This window comes from Anarrhichthys ocellatus, unplaced genomic scaffold (genome assembly GCF_004355925.1).
Source record: "Anarrhichthys ocellatus isolate YVR2014 unplaced genomic scaffold, GSC_Weel_1.0 scaffold17, whole genome shotgun sequence".
NCBI lineage: Eukaryota > Metazoa > Chordata > Actinopteri > Perciformes > Anarhichadidae > Anarrhichthys > Anarrhichthys ocellatus.
The window spans coordinates 430220-447280 of NW_022280047.1; the positions used below are offsets into that span (position 1 = coordinate 430220).

The 17061-nt window shown below is 42.7% G+C and overlaps 4 protein-coding genes across 4 annotated transcripts in view; 3 read left to right on the forward strand and 1 right to left on the reverse strand.

The window, feature by feature from the left end:
* Positions 1-661, forward strand: part of ccno (cyclin O) — a 1845-nt gene extending 1184 nt beyond the window's left edge. The window contains exon 3 of the mRNA XM_031856164.1: positions 74-661. Within this exon, the coding sequence (XP_031712024.1) occupies positions 74-661 (588 nt within the window). The remainder of the gene's footprint in view (positions 1-73) is intronic.
* A 1476-nt stretch (positions 662-2137) lies between these two features.
* Positions 2138-5264, forward strand: mcidas (multiciliate differentiation and DNA synthesis associated cell cycle protein). Its single transcript, XM_031856123.1, has 7 exons — positions 2138-2217; positions 2296-2365; positions 2474-2553; positions 3050-3110; positions 3273-3499; positions 4417-4527; positions 4623-5264. The coding sequence occupies exons 1-7, from the start codon at positions 2143-2145 to the stop codon at positions 5055-5057; spliced, it is 1059 nt and encodes a 352-aa protein (XP_031711983.1). The 5' UTR covers positions 2138-2142; the 3' UTR covers positions 5058-5264.
* Positions 5265-8894: 3630 nt separating this feature from the next.
* LOC116388627 (cell division cycle protein 20 homolog B) overlaps positions 8895-17061 on the forward strand; it is a 17736-nt gene continuing 9569 nt past the window's right edge. Inside the window, exons 1-6 of the mRNA XM_031856668.1 lie at positions 8895-8997; positions 9317-9376; positions 14533-14740; positions 15517-15584; positions 15992-16043; positions 16355-16479. Coding sequence (XP_031712528.1) covers positions 9323-9376; positions 14533-14740; positions 15517-15584; positions 15992-16043; positions 16355-16479 — 507 coding nt within the window. The 5' untranslated portion in view covers positions 8895-8997; positions 9317-9322. The remainder of the gene's footprint in view (positions 8998-9316; positions 9377-14532; positions 14741-15516; positions 15585-15991; positions 16044-16354; positions 16480-17061) is intronic.
* gpx8 (glutathione peroxidase 8 (putative)) lies at positions 10760-13140 on the reverse strand. The gene is made up of 3 exons (XM_031856786.1): positions 12924-13140; positions 12498-12759; positions 10760-11370 (listed from the first exon to the last, which is right to left on the reverse strand). The coding sequence occupies exons 1-3, from the start codon at positions 13125-13127 to the stop codon at positions 11207-11209; spliced, it is 630 nt and encodes a 209-aa protein (XP_031712646.1). The 5' UTR covers positions 13128-13140; the 3' UTR covers positions 10760-11206.

The window sequence follows — 17061 nt, forward strand, 5'->3', positions numbered from 1 at the left end:
TCTCTCTCTCTCTCTCTCTCTCTCTCTCTCTCTCTCTCTCTCTCTCTTTCTCTCTCTCTCTCTGGTCACCCAGGTAGAGATGTGCTCGCCACGGATCGGCCACCTCCTGGCGCTGTGCTGCGACGCGTTCACCAAGGAGCAGCTCTGCAACCTGGAGTGTCTCGTCCTTCTCCGCCTGAACTTCCGGCTCACCGCGCCCACGCTGGCATTTTTCCTAGACTATTACGCCAACTGCGCCGAAGCGGCACAGTTTGAGGCCAAGAGCGCGGGCGGCGGCAGGTTTGCGCGCACGTATCCAGACGCAAAAGGACCCGGGCGGTCTGGCAACCTCGCGCGCAAGGTGTGCGAGTTGAGTCTGGCGGACTACGCTTTCAACAAATACCCACCGTCCCTGACCGCTCGCTGCGCGCTGTGGATAGCCGGTGAGTTACTGGAAGGTGAGCAGGAGGACCAGGGGGTCGGTTTTGTGGCCGAGCAGTGTACCCAACCATCCGAGCGCCCCGAGATCTGTGAAGTGGACTCTCCAGAAGCGAAGGACCACTTCCTGTCCCTGTTGACTCAGGGGAGCCGCAACCACAATCTGGCCCAGGAGTGCAGGGACAACCTGAGACTGCTGGTGTCGTTAAACCAGGAGTCACTGGAAGTGATGTCTGCCGTGTGATGTGTGCGGATGTGAAAAGGCCAAATCCCTCCCTAAACATTGGGGGGTTTATTCTAGGGGTTATTTAGAGATGTGTCAGAAGTGAAGTCTGGTGTTTATGCAAACCCGCCGCATGCATACTCATAGACAGTCAGTCGGTTGAACTGAATGAAAGTTTTACAACATTGCGTTTGTATTTATTTTACACATAGGCCTTTGTTTATCAATGAAGTACATTAATATATTCTGTTTATTTTTTTATATAATTCCGAATCAAAGTCATTGTTTACTGTGTATATATGCTGCGAGTTTACGGGATGTGTTAATGTTGCAACCTCTTTCATGAAGGACCTGTAAAAAATGCACTCATTATCATTGCTTGTTTGTATTGTAATAAATAAATGATCAGTAAATTATTTCGTGTTGGTCTCTTGAATGATCATAAGAACGTGAAGCCATAATCCACACCCACCAGGAGGCCTTTTTCATTATTTGAATTGAAATATGTGAAGTAAGTGTGTCGTGGAGACTGACTGGATGACATGAATGACAAAATCATGCAATTTGACGAAATGCACCAGTGCATGGCAGCTTTATCTGGATTGGATGCGGGCAAAGCAGGGGTTTCTACCCACTGTGGCATAAATTACTCTGTTTAACACTAAACTACAAGACTGATATGGATCTAAATTTGAGGTTTAAATCCCTCTTTAGGGTCAACAGCATAAATAAACACATTTCTCACCATATAAGGGACCTTAGTGGCCTATTGTCGCTGTTTGCCTGGAGGTCAGTTTACCCACGTCTTTACTCACCGTTGCATCATCATTTTGAAACTGACCTGTGCCAACACAGCCTGGCCAATAGAGGTTCCTTTCTCTGATAATCCATTACGCGTGGCATATTGGCCTGCTGACACAGTGTCGACCACACAGGTGCATTCAGCGTTAAGGGTCAACCAGGATCACTCTTGTTTGTTTACTAATAGAAGCATTTGTCACCAGTGTTTGCTGAGCTGTCTGCCGTAATTGCCCTTTTCCTTTTTTTTCACTTTGCGACAGGCCTTGACTTAATTCAAGTATTTTACGCACAGCTGGATAGAAATTACGCACTGGACGATAGGGCCATATTAACAGGCTGGTCTTCTCTTATGAGGACTGCAAACAAAAGCTAAAGATTTTATAAAAACGGACATGGTTCTATATGTCCGCGCAAGGGGAATATGTGCCCGCATGCGGGAGGGAGCACGTCTGACGCAGAGAGCACCTGCTGTAATGGCGCCGTTCTGCGCGGCACCACTTTACACTTCAGACGACGAAAAACCGTTTGTCTGCACCAATTTTAGTCTCCGAGGACGCCTGTTGCTCCCTGGAGACCGTTTAAGTGCATTTGATTGGTGCCGAGGACGCGGTATGGAGAGGCACAAACCGGGAGAATTCCGTCTATAAATCAGCTCTGAATCAAACAGTGGTCCCTTCAGTCCTGCAGCCAGAACCGAGCCGATGGAGATGCAAAGAGACAGGAGGGTGTTTGGTGCAACGCGCCCCAACCAACGGAGGGCTGCGGGAAACACAAGGGTATGACATATTTCCTCTTGACAATGATGCATATAATTCAGCTCCGTGTAGCGGCGTTAACAGACTCTCTACCTGCAGGACAAGCTGGTGCCAAGGAGCAGCAGCCCGGTCAGTGTGTACGTTGGGCTCCCATGCGTCATTGAGCAAGGTATGCGCATCTCTATGATTGTGTTTCATGCAACAATAGCGCGTGACGGCACGTGCACATAAATGGTCCATGCTTGAATCATGCAGACGCACTTTACTTGTGTTATAGCTTTTTCAACAATCTCGTGGGATGATTTGGAGGACTGCGCGTCCGCGGTGAGACGGGAGAGCGACTCCCTCAGCTCTCAGGTGAGTTTAGAAAAAAAAAATATATATATAACTCTTCAGTGCCAGAAAGACATGTCTTATTCCTAATAAGACGTCCCGTGTCTTTGTGGCGCCAGATCTGTTATGTAAATCCACGACTTTAATTAACGCACAATTAATAACGTGCCAGAGAGAGAGATGATGGCGGCAGATAAGGTTGTTAATGTTTGACGCGATGTGCTGGAATTCTGCACGAATGAGATCGTTTACTCGTGACACACCATACCGCTAATTGGCAGGACCTTCCACGTTTTGGTCCACGAGCCGCATCTTTGGCACAGTGCGTCCAAAAAACACACACTCACGAGACGGCACACTTCACTGAAATGAGCACCCAGACTTTTTCTGCCACACGGCCACATCGCGCCGCTTGGTCGTGGTGGGACTACCAGGTTTGGGGGCAGTTGTGATTTCCATGTTGGCTCAGACTTTTTAATCCGTGTGATGTATATTAATCGTCTATTTGACTCGCCCTCAGGTGAACGAATCTGATGGAGATGACCAAGACTTTGGAGATTATGCGCTGGATTTCATGGCAGGTGAGTGACACAAAGCAAGTCTTCTGCTGTGGATTTGCAAACATTTACATCTAAGCCTTGATAGTGTGTACTACAATAATAATAATACTAATATTAATAATAATAAATACTCAAAAATAAGACATGCTGACTAAACCTTGGGGTGTTTGTCTCCTCTGTCAGATTCTCCTGCCACCCTGGAGAGCAGTCTGTCTCCAGCTGAGCTGGTACCATTCCAGGGATGCGTCCTACCCCTCCTCACCCCTCAGTGGTGCTTCTCTTCAGGGGCTGGTCTGGTTTACTCTTCCACAGAAGCAGGCCACCCATCTGCCCAAGACCAAGCTCCCTGGCAGGGCATCGCTCAGTACCAGGGCAGGGCGTTGGGAGGTTCCATAGAAGTCAACAATCAGGTAAATCCTCACTGAGATTTATGAACGACGTTCAGCGTTTCTTTTTTTTCTTCTTTTTTCTTCAGATTTGGTGACTGTGACTCACATGTGTGACTTGTGTTTAGATGGGTGTAAACAAGAGAGCCCAAAGCCCTGTGACTGACTTTTGACTGGTTTATTGTTCTGTCAAGACTTTGTCTCCAAAATGATGCTCAGAAAATATTTTATTTTTAATATCATGTCTTTTTTTTTAAATTTAAAAGCCGGTCTAAGTACTGAATAAATACTGTGAAAAGTATAGAAACACTCAATCCATGGAGAAATACACACAGCCCGTACCCAAAAACTGTGCCTTTAAATGGGTCGCCATGGTTACTGTGTGGTTGTGACTTCACATTTAGAATATTTACGTTTATTACCAATACAAGTTTCAGCTTAAACATTCTAAATGTGTCCCCGTTTATTTCCAGTTATCATTGTATGTGAATGACATCAGCTGACAGGAAGTAAACATGGTCCAACCTGTCGCCCTGCAACGCAATTCTATTTAGTCTAGAATTAGTCTCGAATCTAGTTTCAGACCGAGGGTGAATACAGGAATATTCAGACAGACATCATGAGAGAAATAATGTGTTTTTTGAACATTAAAGCATGTAAACATGTTCTAGTAGACACCAAAAACAACAAGTATTAACCTGGAAATTAGCATATGTCCCCTTTAACCCAGTGGTTTAAAAATGTGCACACTGGAGACTTTGTGTGAACCAGTAAAATGTAAAATTGTGGTTCCGAGTTTGTGGTTTCGTGTGACTGGAGCCACATTTGCTACATTTGAAATAACTTGTGTCGAAACACAAAGAATTGGTTGTGCCAATAGGTAAAAGGAAAGAACTCTCAGTGTCTTCTGTCAGCGTGACTTTGTCTCTGTGCGTCCTCAGCTCCATGAGACTCTGCGGCGACGACAGGAAGAGATCGACTCCCTCCAGGAGAGGAACCTTTCCCTCAGGCAGCTGGCCAGCCGCGCAAAGCACCTCGCCTCGGTGCTCGAAGTAAGTAGAAGGCCGAGATAAAAGCACAGCCAAATACATACACGCATATTATTATTTAACCTAATGAATCCATCTGTATGTCTGTTGGTCTTCAGAAACTGATGACAGTCAGAGACCCACAGGTGAGGGAGCCAGCGATGCCCTGCGGCGACAAAACGTCCCTGAGTCCCTGTAAGCGGCAGCGGCTCGACGAAGGATACGAAACGGAGCCCTCCGACTCAGTGGAGGACATGCTGAGGGACATCAGCACGCGCTGCAACGCCGTCCTACACGGCGCCAATGCCAGGACGAGACCGCCGCGGGAACCAGACACCATACGCATGCACGGCGCATTCTCAGGCCTGCAGACTTCTTTCTCCAGCAGCTCGGCTGCGGACGGAGCAGAGCCCGATGAGAGCGTCTCGTCCTTCAGGACTTGTGTCCGAGAACACTGCACCATGAGGACTCGGGTGTTTCCTCATGGACGGGCCTTCACCTCCAGGACACAGCGAGGGGGGTACCGCTTCCGCTGGGTTCCCGACCACAGCTGAAACCGGGGCTTTGCGAATGCAAAGCTGGATCCCTCTGTGATTTGGGAGGAAATGTGGGTGGGCAGCGGTTGTTAATGCTTAACATACAAATCTATAGGGAGATCTGTAAATGATTAATTAAATCAGTCAGAGGTGGCGCCTGACAAAAGGAAATGACACTGCCACTTTTCAATGTGTTTCTGTTTACAGGCCTCGAAATGTAATGATCCAGCCAAACAATGGGGCACCGTCGGGTTTATCTTCACACCGCAACGATATGATTTGTCTTGGGGAAAATAAAAGTTATGTTTTGTAAAGCTGTGTTGGAGTGCTTTTTGTTAAGAGGTGGTGTTTGAGCAAACGGAAAGAAACGTTTCTTGTTTGCAGCATCGAAACAAATGTGACCCCCGTGACCTGACTTTAACAAGCGGGGACTTCCTTCCCTTTTGTCTCTGTCTGAGTGACTGTGTGGTCTGAACAAGGGGCACTGAGTCATGATGCATTGCAGCCAACATCCTTGTTTAGATCCTTGGTTTTGGAAATTGAAATAGATGTTTTTCCCCCCGGGTTGCATGATTTCCTGCTATTCTAAACCAAAACACTTAAGCTGTATAAGCAGTGAAAGAAAGCATATTTCCCCAAAAACTTATTTTTTAAAAACCTGGTAGAAGAAGAAACCAAAACAGAAGAAGAGATTAACTTATTTCAAGAGGATGTGACCTTCTGACCTTTGTGTTTCTGTCACGTAATCTTCCTTCTACCTCCCTGTTGAGGGCTTTAGCTGTAAAACGGTGGGTTTGTGTGAGGCGGACTGGTCCAGGGGACAATGTGGAACCTCAGGTGGGACACCTGTTTAAACTCCCTAAAACTGTATCTATCTATCTATCTATCTTTTATTCATACTCCAAAACCTGGTAACTCAGTAAATGGGCCACCAAAATGAAAAGTTGTTTAGTCACTGTGAGAATGGTACTGGTCAAAATATTTAGATGTTTTTTTTACTTCGGCAGTCAACCCGGTAATGTTTCTCATATACAAATCTCTGTTTTGCTCTGCTTTTTTTGTTGTAAGTGACTGCTTACTGTATTGTACAAGAATGTCAGTTTTGTCTAGATGAACACTATGGTGTATTGCACTGAGCTTTTTAGATTTCCACTTCAACAGTATGTCAAAGATTACGAGGAAAAGTTAATACTCATACACAAAAAAAATGGTATGCACATTTGTACAGTAAATGTATTTGTGTAGCAATGTACCGTAAACAGAGACGTCTCAGTGAGCCACAAAAAATATGCCACAAAATGACATCCATGCCAAAAAAAAGCTCCCTGAAGAATAAAACGAATAGCTTATCACAGTACGTATACCACAGACTAATGTAACTTACATGTATGTCTGACAGATTCTGATCATTTCGCATGTGATGGCTCAATGATGAGGAAATGCTTAGAAGCAGCGAAGAGCGTGACAATTTTACAAAGACGCAGCTCATCTTTTGATCAGTAGGACACGTTCAAGTGCTCATCGTGCAAATTGTGGACAATTGTGCTCTTTTGCACGAGTGACAAAACAAAATCTGCTTGAATAAATGAGAAATTCAAAATCTGTCTTGAACAACAAACTAAATGTTCAGAGCTTTGAACTCTGCATGAAACTGTAAGTAAAAGTACACAAAAATATCAGTGCAGAATCATATGATATTGGATTGTAAATATTGATGCATTTATGCACATATTATGTGCTTACAAAGGACATGCTATTTTTTTTTATTGTATATATTTGTATATATATATATATATATATTTATTTATTTATTTATTTATTATTATTTCTGCTGGGTAGCTTGGGAATTTCAGGATCAATAAAGGGTTATATTATCCAACAATAATACAATTTATTTGTACTATTGAATTTTTATATCGCAAAGTAACTCATGTAAAAAGCAATTTTTTTCCATCTAGAACTACAACGTGATAAGTAAGCTAAGGTAACTTTCCATCTCTGACGGGCACCAAACGTGACCCCCGCAGCCGTCAACGACTTAACTTCCTGCTGCCAACGTATAAATCAAACAGGACGCTTTGTTTGTCGACCCTCGTGGAACCGCACAAACCTTCACAGCCAGGCGCGCCTCGAGACACTTTTACTGCAAACAAATCCGTTTTGTCACCGAGAGCTGAGCTGCTCGTGACACATTTGACCGGTTAAGCTACCGCCAAACAGCGGGGGACAATGCGGGAGGGAGGGGGAGGAAAACACAGACACAATGAGTTTCTAAGGTGACTAAAGCCAAACCTGGAGGGAGGCTGCAAACCAGACAGAGCCCCGCGGGAAAACAAAGAAAAGAAAAAAACAATCATTAGTCCATGTGGAGTGATGCTGTAATGGAGGTGCAAAGACCTCTGGGTAAATATCACTTACACAGAGTTAAGATTTTATTTTAGCATTTTTTCTTATTCAAGTGAGACTTTATATAAGGGACTATTGTACAATAATGTAAGCAATAAAATATTTTTTAAGTAATAAAATGAGGACAACATGAGGTGTATAGGACGATTAAGACAAATGGTGCACAAAAAAGATGCTACAAATGCCTATAAATCATTAACAGCACAGAGACACAATAATTAAACAGCCTACCAGCCTAATTACCTGCTTATAACGACAAAGTCACGAGACAATTCGGAGAAGACCTACATAGTCTACCTTTATTAATAACTAATAACCTGCCACAACTTTATTATGCATTATGGCCCTTTGTTGTGACTAAACTGGCCGCTGAAGGGGCTCTCTGATGGGAGCACGTGTCTGCATGCTTGCGTGTCATTGAGAGCACGCACCTGTCGCACAGTTCCAGGCTCGAGCTCGTGGTGAGCGAGCGCATATGGACGTGGCAGGTGGCGAGAACGTGCGCCGCTCGCGCCGTTCGGCCCATTTAGCGCCTGAGGAGAGCTCGTCATTAAAACAGGCGCGGACTGTTCCCGCAAAACGAGTGTCGAAGAGCACTCACGAGATTATCCGAAAATACTTATGAAATGTAATGTCTTTTGTTTCTATGGTGTTGGTGTGTTTGTTGACTTTTTATATTTATTGTGAAAGTTGTTTTATTTTATCAAAGTAATATTTTATTATCATTATAATCTCAGTTTAGTTTATTAATATATTGTAGGCTATAGTTAACATGTTAAATGAAATAGTTTTGCTTAAAATCCTCGAATTGATTTATTTTGTATAATTTCAGTTTAGTTGTTAATACAAATATTTTATTTAATAACTCAAATTAAATTAGAAAACTGTAGAACGTTTACCTGATAGGGCAATATTTTGTTTACATCATGTATAATCTGACAAAAATCAATATGCACTGCTGCTATGATGTATTGCAATTTATTATAATTCTGTATGTTTTGTCTATGATTGTAATGTATTTTTTCTCCCTATTATTGAAGGAACTCTTAAACTATAATCATCATTATTAATCTTTAGAACAACATTTTCTTCAGCCAAACGACAGAGACTAATAGATGCGAGTCTGGCAGTTCAATGATACAGCGCGTGTAGACTGGTAGCCTACTATACGTCTTGTCCTTGTCTGGGTCATTCCCTGATAACATGTTGCCGCCTTCACCTTTAAAACATTACCGCGTTGCTCTTTTTTTATTGTATATATTTGTTTCCAGTAGAAACCAGGACGCGGAGGGAATCTCAGTAAACAGGTCTACTTCATTAAAAAAAAAAAAAAGTCCAACCTATAAGCACCAATAGCAGAGCAGATGACGGGACTTCCCGCTCCACCGTCCGCCCGGAGGAGAGTATTTAGGGAGCGGAGTCCGTCCGGGAGAGCAGACTACAGGTGCACCGAGCATGACTGCGACCTCAGACGGGCGGAGAGGGAAGGAGAACGGGGCTTTACTCAAGTGAAGATGAAACTTACAGGTGGACCATCAATCAGGTGGACTGGGTGAGTCATTTATAAATTGTCGTTACAAAAAAAAAAAAAATTGCTTTATAGGTATTTATCATTATGAGCTGCTGCTGCTGCTACCAAGACAACCACTTTAATCTAAACACATGGCTGTGTCTCTTTGGTACAAACAAGTGAGCTTATTCAACTGTTTACACTTTCATTCAAACAGCACATATTAATAGGCCACTCATTATGACATCAGTACAAATAATTTTCAAATTAGAGGTCTTAGTTTAGCCGATAAGAAAGTCGTTTTTGGTGCGATAATGAGCAGCACTTTGACTAAGGTATTTTATTGTTTTTATATAACCAGGACAATATGAGGAGAATGCTGAGAGATGTTGTAGGGAAGAGAAGACACTGCCCCTTCAAGGTAAGGGTACATCCGTATCAAAGGGTTAATTGTAGTGGCCTCCTTCTCCCAGTCTGGCCTCTGAAGGTGGTGACAGTGTGGCAGTGTACTGCTGCTGTGCTATCTGATGGACAGCTGTCAGCTGCACTCCTCACTGCTGCTACCGACTGACCTCGGACACCCTGCCGCTTATCACTCACCTGAGAAATAAAGACTCAACAGTCGGATAAAGTTTGGAGGGGAATGAACGAGGAAAGCATTAAAGGGACAGTTCACCCCACATTCAGAAATAAAAAATGTTTTCCCTCTTACCTGTAGCGCCAGTGTCATCAACATTGTCGGGTCATGATTTTCTGGAAAGACGTTGCTGTGGTGACTCACACCAAAACAATCTAGCTTGATACATAGTACGACAGGTAAGAAGAAAAGTTTTCATGTTGGACGTTCAGCTCGACAGTCAAATCCATTCATTTGCATACAGGCCTGTAAACGGTGGCTGGTTGGGAGGCAGTGTAATGTTAGCTGATGTTTGTTGTGCCAGCTCACTCTGCTCTGCTACCTAAACAGTTACATTTGACTCTACAGTTATTACTCCCCCCCCCCGGATGCTCAGACTCCTGCGCTTTATGGTGCATCAGGAGATGCGAGCGACCGGAAGTTCATTTTTGAAGTTGTCCAATTTAGGCAGCTGGTGTTATTTTCAAATGTTTGAGCTTCTGGTATAGCAAAGAGCTTTTTTAAAAAACAGCCTGATGTTCTTCAGCTCTCTCCTCTTGTGGGTGGCTGGTAGGCAGTGTCTTGTTAGCTGGTTGATTCTGTGTGCCAGCTTACCTGCTGCTGCCCTCCAACAGTCCATCTAAATCCACAAACCAGGAGACTCCTCAGCTAACGTGTACTTCTACGTGTTAAAAAATACAAAATAAGGCAGGTTGTACACAGCCGACAACCTTCTGTTCTGCCGAGTGAAGCCGATGCAGAAATGTCTTAAACCTGCATTCTCTCTACTGACCAGCAGGGGGCGACTCCTCTGGTTTCAAAAATAAGTCAGATTGTATAGAAGTCTATGAGAAAATGACTACTTCTCTTGTTAAACATTGTAAACATGAGTTTATGGTCTCAATCTCTACTTGCAAGTCTTCTTCAATACAGCATGATGTTCATTTAGTAAATGATGGTCCATTTAGAGTCAACTGGGCTTACTGTGATTGACAGGTCGCTACCACTACCTCTTTTTGGCAACTAGTCATCAGTCTTTTCAAATATTCAAACTGAGAGGTGACACTGTAATAACTGTGTTAGAAACGATGTCGAATAGCAAAAACAAAAATTGTTGCATCAACAGTTAATTCAGCTCTTGGTATTGTTCTAGCTTTTAAACCCTGAACAAAAAGATCCTAAGCTAAATCAAGTGATCATGACTGAATTTTATTGTTGGATGGATGTTTCACAATATGCCGGGCTCAAATAAGTCAAAGTGGGCTAAAAAGGTTTATGCTCCACCATAACAAAGTTTAATGTAAACATTAGAGAGAGATGGTTCAAAGAAGACACTACGCCAAACTAATCATTTGTAAAAAACAACAAAAAAAACACTGTGATGGCTGAACAATCCTTCAGCTGCAGCAGTGGTCATGGTAAGGAATGTCCATCATCAATATTAACCGCAGGATGGTCCCCCCTCCCCCACACACAAAGACACACTTTGTGAATGACTTGAAGTGGATCTTTTCCTCCTGCATGTTTCACCCAACCTCGCTTGCTGTAACACTTCAGAGTTCAGTCATGTCCTTGCTGCTAAAAAGACACACACACATATTCACGCAGATGTGTGTCCGGTATGTTGTCGGACCATCATAGCTCCACCCGTTTCTTCAGGATGATTTCTCGCACCAACGCCGTGGCCTCTCGTCGAACGCTCTCGGCGGGCTCGTCCGTTCGCCAGAAGCGGACCACCGTCCCCTCTGGATTCACCAGGAACTTCCAGAAGTTCCACTTGGGGGTTTTCTGCATCGAATCTGAAAACGCAGCACGTTGACAACACATTAACGGTGCACGTAACGACCTGAATGGATTATTGATAGATTATTGTCGTAGCATTTTCAATTTTTTGCATTTGTAGGTAATGTTTAGGTCATATAAATACATATTTTTTTGTTACTCTCTAATAAGCGTGTGATATAGATCAAATGTACACTGAGATATAGTGTATTTCCCTGGAAGGATAATTGGAAACTGTTGGGATGAAATCACCAGATGTAGCGGTCAATTTAACACAACATCTGGTGACTCAATTCAAGATACTTCCTCAAATTGATGGCAAAAAAAAAGATAATAAAGTGACAGCTACCGCAATACAAACGGTGTGAAAAACGAGGGTACGCATCGTCATGATGGCGATATAACTGATTCCATTCACACCCTTTACATCACCATGGTTCACAACAGAAGAGAGAAAACTGTAATTCCTGAAGACGTTGTTGGTGTGCAATCAGCAGCTGCCACACTGTGATAAAAAATAATGTTATTTCAGCAGAGACGTAAGGCGTTAAATTGAGATGTCGCACCAAAACTAGATAGCGCTCACAGTTATAAACCTACGTTTAAACCGAGGTGCATTCACTTTGTTTACATTTTTATATTTTGAAGAACCTCAGAAGCTCACTGACGAGTTCTCCAGATGTTATTTTCAGACGCCTGTCCATCCATATACAGGGAACCAATTTTAAAAACACATGATTTAAGTTAGTTTTTTTCCCCTCTGAGGAAGCATAAATATGTATTTTATATATCGGTGTATGTTTTGTTTGGGACATGACAAGTATTTCTGGAAAGCAGGTGTTAGTAGAAACCGGTTTTATCATGTCAAATATCAAACATTTACTAGTAACAGCTTCACAGATGCAAATACTTTTTCGTTATAAATTAATTACTATTGATACCAGATTTGATCATAAAAAAATAACAGGTATTTGTTGTTGCAGCGCTGTTGGAAGATGTGGCGCAGCAGAAGTTTGGTCCAGACGGCACTTCCTGCCAGACAGCTGTTCAAGTTCAGCCATGAATACATCAGTGATCACTTTAAATTCAATAGCAGCGACGTTAATCACAGTGATGGTGTCTCTATTTGTGGTTAGATACCAACCTGTGAGGAATTTAAAGGCCGGGTCCGCCTCCGAGCCCATGATTTTGATCCTGCTGAAGAACGGGAAGGTGACGCCATAGGTGGACTTGGCGAACGCTTCGATATCCCGGCTGGTCCCGGTCTCGGTGTCCCCAAACTGACCGCACGGGAAGGCCAGGACGTTGAAGTGAGAGGTGCCCAGCTCCCGGTGGAGCTCCTGCAGGGACACGTAGTTGGCTTCCGTCTGCTCGCAGTGGCTCGCCACGTTTACAACCAAAGACGCCTGTAAAAGAGGGGGAGACACGGGGTGTCGTGTGTAACGTTACGCCATAAGAAGTACGCCTTATATGCAATGAAACACCAGCTGAACTGACGCCGGGTGACTTTTAAAAAGTTTGCACGTATATCCTCCCTAAACTGAAACGACGGGTGATGATGTGGACTCACTTTTCCTCGGTACTTCTCCAGAGACACCGTCCTCCCCTTTGCGTCCTTCACCTCGAACGAATAAAAGTCCGTCGGTTTCCTCGGCTTCAACTGAGTCTGCAGGAGGAACAAACAGCCGACGCCGACTGTCATGCTCACCAGGACCGTCAACGTCTTCGCTTTCGGGTTGGAGGACTTAGTAGGGTAGCCCCCTAAGGCCTCCATCTTGGAGGGGGAAGGGGGGGGGGGGGGGGGCGGTGGAATAGTGAACCGTGGACCGATATGCGGGCGCCTGCATAAAGTCCTGGAGCTCAGCTAAAGTTAGCGCGAACACTACGGCAATACCGGAAGCTGGGCGCGAGACTTCCTCCAAAATAAGAAGAAAGTCAAAAGTTTAGAACTCTCAAAAGCCTGCTATGTTTTCGAGTTTAAATGCTTTAAGGGCACACTCAATACTTGGGTCATGTTTCTGAGTGGAGTAATTCAGTTAAATATGAAATATGTTCATGATGACATTACACCCCTTTATATCTAGAATCTAATTTCTCAAATTAATTCCGGTACAAAACGTGTGCTGCTGTATTGTGTAGGCAGGCGACAACTTCTAGTTCTGCCGAGTGAAGCCGATGTGGAAGTGTCTTAAAACTTGCAATCTCTCTACTGACCAGCAGGGGGCGACTCCTCTGTCTTCAAAAAGAAGTGTGATTGTATAGAAGTCTATGAGAAAGTGACTCTACTTCTCACTTGATTTATTACATCAGTAAACATCGTAAACATGAGTTTATGGTCTCAATCTCTAGTTTCAAGTTTTCTTCAATACAGCATGATGTTCATTTAGTAAATTATGGTCCATTTAGAGTCAAATAGACAATAAAGCAAGGTATGCTTTAGGGCGGGCTTACTGTGATTGACAGGTCGCTGCCATTACCAGAGACGGAAACAATTTCTCTACGTTACTGCTTCACATTCCAAATATGGTAACTTCCGTTTATCGGTTGCAAAAAAACCAACATGAGGCTCCACAACAACAGTCCACAAACCAATGGGTGACGTCATAATGTCCTATGTCCACTTCTTAAATACAGCCTATATTTGTAGGCTTACAGTTTAACCTGGAATATGAAATGTGAATGCATTTCATCTGCCTTAACTCATCTTTTAACACACAATTGTTCATATGGTTCAATCTTGCCGTATTTATACCTGCTTACAAAAAAGCTAAAAAACAATTTTAGCAATTTTGTGGTCAGAAACCAATAGCCTAGTCTTCATTTGGTCAGATTCATTCAAAGAGAACTGGTAAAATAAAATTAGACGTTTCAGTTGGTTGCAATTTAAAACCTCACCGCTGGATATTGCTAAATACTGCACCTTTAATATCAAGCTGTTGGACTGGAACCCTAAAAAGGAAAAAAATAAAAAAATAAATAAAAAAAGGCAATTACAATGCTTTTGCTTTGAAAGTCTTAACCGGAAGCTTTACTTGCTTACTTGCTATTAGTGGAGTTGTGTGTTTTGAAATTTGTAGAGGTGTGAATTTTGAGTCCGTTTTCAGTATTCTGAGATTATTGTGACTTCCTGTAATTTCTGTTTTAATGATTCATTGCTTTTTTTTTTTTTTTCCTCTCAGGGACAAAATGAGGCCCATCGCGTCTCGTACAAGCGGTTCAAGAGGCGGATCATCCAGAGGAGCGGCAGCGAGGGTCCAGCTGCGAGTACACCGCTGGCCACGTGGCAGCAGTGTGAGCCCAGCTTTGAGCTCGACACGGTCCGCCAGAGACTGGAGCTGGATTCTCCACCGAGACACCGTGAACCAGCACGGAGAGGCCCGCACCGAGGTATTATGTGAACCTGTGATATTGATCTCCCTCACTCACAATAGTTAAATCATCAAAATCATCACGTGAGATCAGGAGGGAATTGACCCAAACCTTTTTGTGATCACTCCAAATTCTTTACTATTTTTTTTGGAGAAGTATAGCTACATGGAAGAAAATACTTCAATCAATGTTTTGTTCTTTGCCACAATTTAACTGTACAAAGACACAGATTGTCTGCTCATTGTTTTCCACCATCACATTTTTACTTCCTCCCAGAAGTATTTGGGCATCTGAAATTCAACATTATTATCTCAGGTGGTATGAAGGAATTCAAGTTCCACCTGTATAATATGTACGAGTTCTGAAAATGGCATATTAAATGGTCTGTATTTTTACCACATTATATTACAGTTTTCTGATTTATAAAATCTGTGTTATGGACGTGTCGATGCATTTTGTTTCCTGCAGCGTGCGTCAAGTGTTACACCTAAGTGTTGCATATCACAGTGTTGCAGAGTAACAAATGTACGGTTTAACTGTAAAATACAGTGCCTCAGATATCCAAAAATATGTCTTTTTGGGAATAAATGGCCCCCCCAAATTCAATATCAGTCAAAGTGTTGGAGAGATTTTGTTTGTTGATGTTAGCCTTCTAAACAACAATAGAGCCAAGCCACAAACCCTCATGTGTCCATTCCCTGTCCTCTTCACCACTATGTCCAGCCGTCTCGCTGTGAGGATTCATTGCAGCTTTGTGACATAATGTTTTCTGTGATATCATCTCTCCTAATCAGAGTCAGAGAACACACCACGCACCTTCACTGCCGAGGGACGGCCCGCCACAGAAAATGCCCCAGAACAGGTCTGTCTACAAAGTATTAGACTCTCATCTGCAGACTGTCTTTTATTTATCACACAGTCCTATCAATGATAATGTTGAAAAGTTGGTGACAAGACAGAACTCAGAACAACGGATCTGGTTTCAGTTTTTTCTTCAGGTTCAAATGGCAGAGAAACATGTTTCAATATGGTGCAGTGTTTTTGATTGGGTTTATTAAATGAAAGATTACTTGAATAAGAAAAGCTGTGAGCTCACTTAAAGTTGCTTTACGCAAGATCGGGAGCATTCTGATCGCCTACAGTGCCCCTTTAAGCTAAAAATAAAAAATATTATGCAGTTATGAATAACACCAGTTATGAATAACACCAGTTATGAAATGGAAATTAATTTAAACATCATGTAAAAGACTATATCTTCTTCTTTTGCAGGGATGGGTGTGGAGAGCTGCGGTTCCAGAAGGTGGAGGTGCACTACCTGCCGGTACAGCATGTTTCCTTTTTTTACTTCCACTCCACTGGGTCAAACAATCTGCAGAAATGTTTTCAAGCAACAGAGACGGCCTGAGGACCGTGGGCGGTCTATGTTTATGGTGTATTATTACATTAGATTTAGTCCATCTTGTGAAGCTTATGGAGTGTGTTTAGTGGTTTTATGAAGGTGTTTTTCAATTTTTTTCATTTTAGTTTCAGTGAATGAATCAACAGTAAACCAAAGATGCATTGCTTTCGGATGTGAAACTTTGTGCATGTGTTGTAACTGTGTTTTGTGTAATATATTTTTTTCCACGATAGATTCTGATGAGAGAAGACATGCTCTGCAGCCGTTTGCTCTCTTGGACAAAACTTCCATGAGTCAGCGGGGAAAGTCGGTGATGAAGTTGGCGGCACCGTCGCTGCTGAACGACTACTGTAAGAGAAGATACAAATCCTGAAAAAAACAATAAGGCTGGTCTTACTCTGCAATGGGGTTTTTTGGGTGGGGGGGTCAACAAAGTCTGTGTACACTCAACGACATTAATCTTTAAAAACAGGTCACAAATATACAGTTTCATTCTAATAAAAGGCTCCATCCTTTCATAAAACAACTGGACACCGTATAGTTTTTTAGCAAATGTTATATAAATTAGAGGAAATAGTGTATTTGTTGGGGGACTATTTTCAGCTGTGGATTAATAATGCTCTAGTTTGTTGTATGTGGGATAAACTGTTACACTACAGCTACTATTGAGAGCACTGAGGTCTCGTCCTCTGTATCTTTATTGCTTGTTCATTTGTGGGTTTTAGCAACTTGGGGAAAGTTTAAATTTTACAATTAAAACAAAATGTTTTTTATGAGTTTATTCCCGGATTTGTAGACTTAAGTTTGTTCTACTTTTAGGTCAACGAAACAATAAAGAATATTTATTCCCCAGAAGTTTATTTGTGGCACTATAGAGAAGGCTTGGAAAACAGGATTTAGAGCTTCAAGTTGGGGAATAAAACAACTACACAAATAAACA

Excerpts from the sequence above, each read along its gene's own strand:
- gpx8 (XM_031856786.1), bottom strand. The coding sequence starts at position 13,127 with ATGGAGGCCTTAGGGGGCTACCCTACTAAGTCCTCCAACCCGAAAGCG. Across the intron at positions 12,760-12,923 it reads TGGAGAAGTACCGAGGAAAA|GCGTCTTTGGTTGTAAACGT; the intron begins GTGAGTCCACAT and ends CCTCTTTTACAG. Across the intron at positions 11,371-12,497 it reads GGCCTTTAAATTCCTCACAG|ATTCGATGCAGAAAACCCCC; the intron begins GTTGGTATCTAA and ends CTGCGTTTTCAG.
- mcidas (XM_031856123.1), top strand. The coding sequence starts at position 2,143 with ATGGAGATGCAAAGAGACAGGAGGGTGTTTGGTGCAACGCGCCCCAAC. Across the intron at positions 3,111-3,272 it reads TGCGCTGGATTTCATGGCAG|ATTCTCCTGCCACCCTGGAG; the intron begins GTGAGTGACACA and ends CTCCTCTGTCAG. Across the intron at positions 3,500-4,416 it reads CCATAGAAGTCAACAATCAG|CTCCATGAGACTCTGCGGCG; the intron begins GTAAATCCTCAC and ends GTGCGTCCTCAG.